Here is a 4,862-nt window from a genome sequence, read left to right as displayed (position 1 = left end):
TCCCTTTACTACTCCTTTAATCTGGCCCACTCCTGGTCATTATCTGGTCTTAATATGGCTTACATCTGGTCATTATCTGGTCTTAATCTGGCCTACATTATCTGCTCTCTCACCCTTTCTTGCCAGAGGCTGGAAGGGCTCTTGACTGGGCAGTGATGAGGTAGACAGCCAGTCCAATCAGGAATGTGGCCACGATGTTCGCAGTGACTACTCCTGTTGCAGTGCCTACATCCAGCGTGATACAATTCTCACAGGCTGGCAAAACACACACACACACACACACACACACACACACACACACATACATACATACACACACAAACACAAGGACAGGATCTGTGTATCAAAGACAACTCCAACAACGTGGCATCTGAATCAAATATACCAAATAATAGCTTGAACGTGTGCTAGTTGAACATGGATGGAAAATGCAGAACTTACTCTGGAACTTCACAAAGATTTTGGCGCTAGGATCGCTGCCTTGTCCATCACTGCAATAATACTCACCACCCCCGAGGATTCTTCCTCGTCTCGCAAGGTCTCAACTTCCATTCCATCTTTATAAACTTTGTGACCCTTGTCCTCACAGATCAGTTTGTTCCCATTCTCCACGTCCATCACTTTTATCTTCATAGTCGGCTTAGTTGCTGGGGGAAGAAACCAAAGACGTCAGGAGGATATTACAGTGTGTTGTTTGGTACAGTATGTGTTTGTATGTATAGTGTTATAATACAGTGGTTGTGTGGCTTTGACCCCAAGAAGACTAACCGTCGCTTTGCTGTCAGCTAATGGGGATGATAATAAACTTAACTCTCACAATATATTACAATAATACACGGTTACAGTAATATACTCTTTATCATGTTTAAGTCACAGGTCATGTTGTAAATAAAAGTTTTTACATGATATTACATGCACACACTTTGCTACTATTGCGTGTATCACCTTCCTCTCATTTATCAACTGAATTGTTGTTTACAAACACTGTGTTGAGTAAGTATGATGCCATTTACTGTCATATGAACTATAGTGAACAGAAAAACTACATTAGCCTACATTGTTATATTTTACTCCCTAATTTCAATTGAATTAGTTTCTTACTGAACTGAAGATCATCACACTGTGTTTATGCTTCCAGTTAGTCAGACTGTATAAACGTGTTTCAGACCCAAAACCCACCTGCCTCAGTCCGAACCAGCAGCAGAGCGATGAAGAGCAGAGCCTTCGTCATCCTGTTGATCTTCCTCTGCGTCTGTCCCGTCCTGCACCAAACACACAGAAGAGCTTCTTCAGTGGACCGCGCCTCCCATACTGACAACCTGCTGTGACAACAGGTATGGTCCCACATGCATGCACACGCACACACACACACACACACACACACCACACACACACACACATACAGTACACACACGCATGCACACACGCGCACACGCACACATACACACACACACACACACACACACACACACACACACACACACACCAGTAACACAGAAACACACACACACACACAGAAACACACACACACAATGCACACCCCCCCCTCCACACACTCCTAAGACCTCAAACAAACAGGAAAGACGCCATTTTCTGACTTAAGTCAGACATTTTGTCTCTTGCTTTGTCTCTCTTACTTTCGAAGTATGTAGAAGTTTTCTACAACTTTTTAAAATCAAAATTAGAAGTTTCTAGAACTGACACTATTTCCAGGATTGAACAGGTTACACATTAAAACATCACAAAAATATTGATCTTGATAATCATATATTAATGTGCCTACATGTAATGATAAGCATATGTGGATTTATTTAATCTAAACATAAGTTATTAGTAGTGGATGTCAAACGTTATTAAACTGCAATTAACTCAAAAAAACCTACCTGAGTTTTTGTTGTCAGAAGATCCTCACGTCAACGGCTCCCCTTCGACCTGCAGCTGTCTCTGCGTCTGAGGAGGAAGCGCGTGAGTGGCTGGCGCTCACACCAGAACGCCACGCTGTCATCAGCGCTCGGCTGGGATAGGCTGAGGCCTCCTGCTTCACATTTCAGAATCACTTGTTCAAGCAATATGAATGCAAACTTTTATTTACAACATGACCTGTGACTTCAACATGATAAAGAGTATATTACTGCAACCGTGTATTATTGTAATACATTGTGAGAGTTAAAGTTTATTATCATCCCCATTAGCTGACAGCAAAGCGGGTGGTTAGTCTACTTGGGGTCCAAAGCCGCACAACAACACTGTACTATAACACTATACTATACATACAAACGTACTGTATCAAACAACCACACAGCACAGCCCCGTCCCCCTGACGAGCGGAGCAGCCAGATCTGCTGTCGTAGTGCTGGCTGTAGTGTGGAGTCACACCAGAAACACAAAGACATCTTTGTCACCACACAGTGCAGCTTCCTGCAAGATAACGACAAACCACAGCACTAACACCTGGCACACGTACGCACGCGCCGCTGCTGCGCGCACACACACACACACACACACACACACACACACACATCTCTCCCACCTGTCAATACTCTCACCAAACCTTCTCCTCCCCTCTCTTCCAGCGTCTCAGTTTCACCGTCTTTCCCTCTCTAGCTTCGCTCTCTCCATCTTCCCCCTCTACCTCTCCTCTCTCCATCTTCCCCCTCTACCTCTCCTCTCTCCATCTTTCCCCTCTACCTCTCCTCTCTCCATCTTTCCCCTCTACCTCTCCTCTCTCCATCTTCCCCCTCTACCTCTCCTCTCTCCATCTTCCCCCTCTACCTCTCCTCTCTCATCTTTCCCCTCTACCTCTCCTCTCTCCATCTTCCCCCTCTACCTCCCCTCTCTCCATCTTCCCCCCTCCAACCACTGCCCCGAAGCCTTCTGAACTCTGCAGACTGCAGTGTGACAGTGAGAATGCTGCCCCCTGGGGGATGAACAGAGACACAGGAAAACCTACGGCCAGTGATCTCATATTCAGTCTTTTATTAGGCATTTTATTTTATACACATATAGATATATGCATACAAATATACATATTCATGTAGAGATACATGTAAATATACAAATATTCCCTCAGAGCAATATCCACTGTTGGTATAGGGATTTAGAGAAATCATTCTATAATCATGTGTATGTCATAGAAAGAACATTAAACATTCCGTAATGAAAGGAGATGTGAGAATCAGCAGACTGCTCAATGAGACCTGTTCAAATCAAGACTGAGTTGAACAGAAACACCGTGTCAGTGAACTCCTGTACATGTGATCGGGACATCAAGGTTTTACAACACTTCCTGGTTGGAGATGGGACTAGGTGACTGGTTGATTGGTTAACTGGCAGTTGGTCTGATGTTCTTATTGGATGGCTGGAGTTTTCAGGCTAGCGCCCTCTGGGTTGTGTGTGTGTGTGTGTGTGTTTGTATGTGTGTGTGTGTGCGCGCGGTGTGTGCGCGTGTTTGTGCAAGTGTATGTGCGCGTGTGTGTGGTCAGAGCCAGATCTCATCACTGCTCATACTGTTGACCTTGTAGATGTAGCCCACCATGGGGTATCTAGCAAATCCTGGAGACAAGGAGAGGAACAACCATCAAACACACAGAAACTACAACACATCAACTACAATGTCAATAGCATGTGAGAGTCAGAGAGAGAGAGAGAGAGAGAGAGAGAGCACACGAGACGACTGACAGGCAGAGACAGACAGAGAGAAAGAGAGAGAGACAGAGAGAGAGAAAGAGAGAGAGAGACAGGGAGAGAGCAGAAGAGAAAGAGAGGAAGAGAAAGAGAGAGGGGAAGAGAGAGAGGGAGCCAGACAGAGAGAGAAAGAAAGAGAGAGAGGGAGAAAGAGACAGAGAGACAGAGAGAGAGAGAGAGAGAGAGAGAGAGAGAGAGAGGGGAAGACACACAGACCTCTAGCAGCGTAGGCAGCAGACAGATCTTCCTCCTCCTCCTCCTCCTTCTTGGCTGCTCCCGGGCTCTGTTTGGAAGCCTCCCGTGCTGCAGACAGACAGACAGACAGACAGACAGACAGACAGACAGACAGACAGACAGACAGACAGACAGACAGGGGACTGAGGAGCTGAGGAGGAGTGAGGCGAGGGCGGAGGAGTAGAGAGGTGGAGGCAAGAGGGAGAGAGTAGTGAGAGGAGAGACAGGAGGGGAGGAGGGAGAGGGGAAGGAGAGACTAGAGAGAGGAGAGACAGGAGGGAGAGAGTAGTGGGAGGAGAGACAGGAGGGGAGGAGGGAGAGAGGAAGGAGAGAGTGGAGAAAGGAGAGAGGAGGGAGAGAGTAGAGAGGGGGAGACAGGAGGAGAGACAGAGTCCTGACTAGAGGACCTGCTGCCAGCACCATGGACGTCATGGACACTGTCCAGAGTAGTGTACTTTTACTGTAGGTGCTAGGTGTACAGGTATACAGGTCTAGGTAGTAGGGTGTACAGGTCTAGGTAGTAGGGTGTAGTGGTGTACAGGTCTAAGTAGTAGGGTGTAGGGGTGTACAGGTCTAGGTAGTAGGGTGTAGGGGTGTACAGGTCTAGGTAGTAGGGTGTAGGGGTGTACAGGTCTAGGTAGTAGGGTGTAGGGGTGTACAGGTCTAGGTAGTAGGGTGTAGGGGTGTACAGGTCTAGGTAGTAGGGTGTAGGGGTGTACAGGTCTAGGTAGTAGGGTGTAGGGGTGTACAGGTCTAGGTAGTAGGGTGTAGGGGTGTACAGGTCTAGGTAGTAGGGTGTAGGGGTGTACAGGTCTAGGTAGTAGGGTGTAGGGGTCTAGGTAGTAGGGTGTACAGGTCTAGGTGGTAGGGTGTACAGGTCTAGGTAGTAGGGTGTAGTGGTGTACAGGTCTAGGTAGTAGGGTGTACAGGTCTAGGTAGTAGGG

General features: G+C 47.0%; 1 protein-coding gene across 1 annotated transcript in view; it reads right to left on the bottom strand.

Moving 5' to 3' along the window:
• Window positions 1–3,478: 3,478 nt before the first annotated feature.
• tmem25 (transmembrane protein 25) overlaps window positions 3,479–4,862 on the bottom strand; it is a gene marked incomplete at both ends in the record, with an annotated part of 11,600 nt that continues 10,216 nt past the window's right edge. The window contains 2 exons of the mRNA XM_084461387.1: window positions 3,479–3,552; window positions 3,901–3,987. Coding sequence (XP_084317513.1) covers window positions 3,479–3,552; window positions 3,901–3,987 — 161 coding nt within the window. The remainder of the gene's footprint in view (window positions 3,553–3,900; window positions 3,988–4,862) is intronic.

Source organism: Borostomias antarcticus, assembly GCF_949987555.1.
Source record: "Borostomias antarcticus genome assembly, chromosome: 1".
Classification (NCBI taxonomy): domain Eukaryota; kingdom Metazoa; phylum Chordata; class Actinopteri; order Stomiiformes; family Stomiidae; genus Borostomias; species Borostomias antarcticus.
Note: the sequence above shows the minus strand (reverse complement) of the source record. Positions and strands in the feature narration are given on the sequence as shown.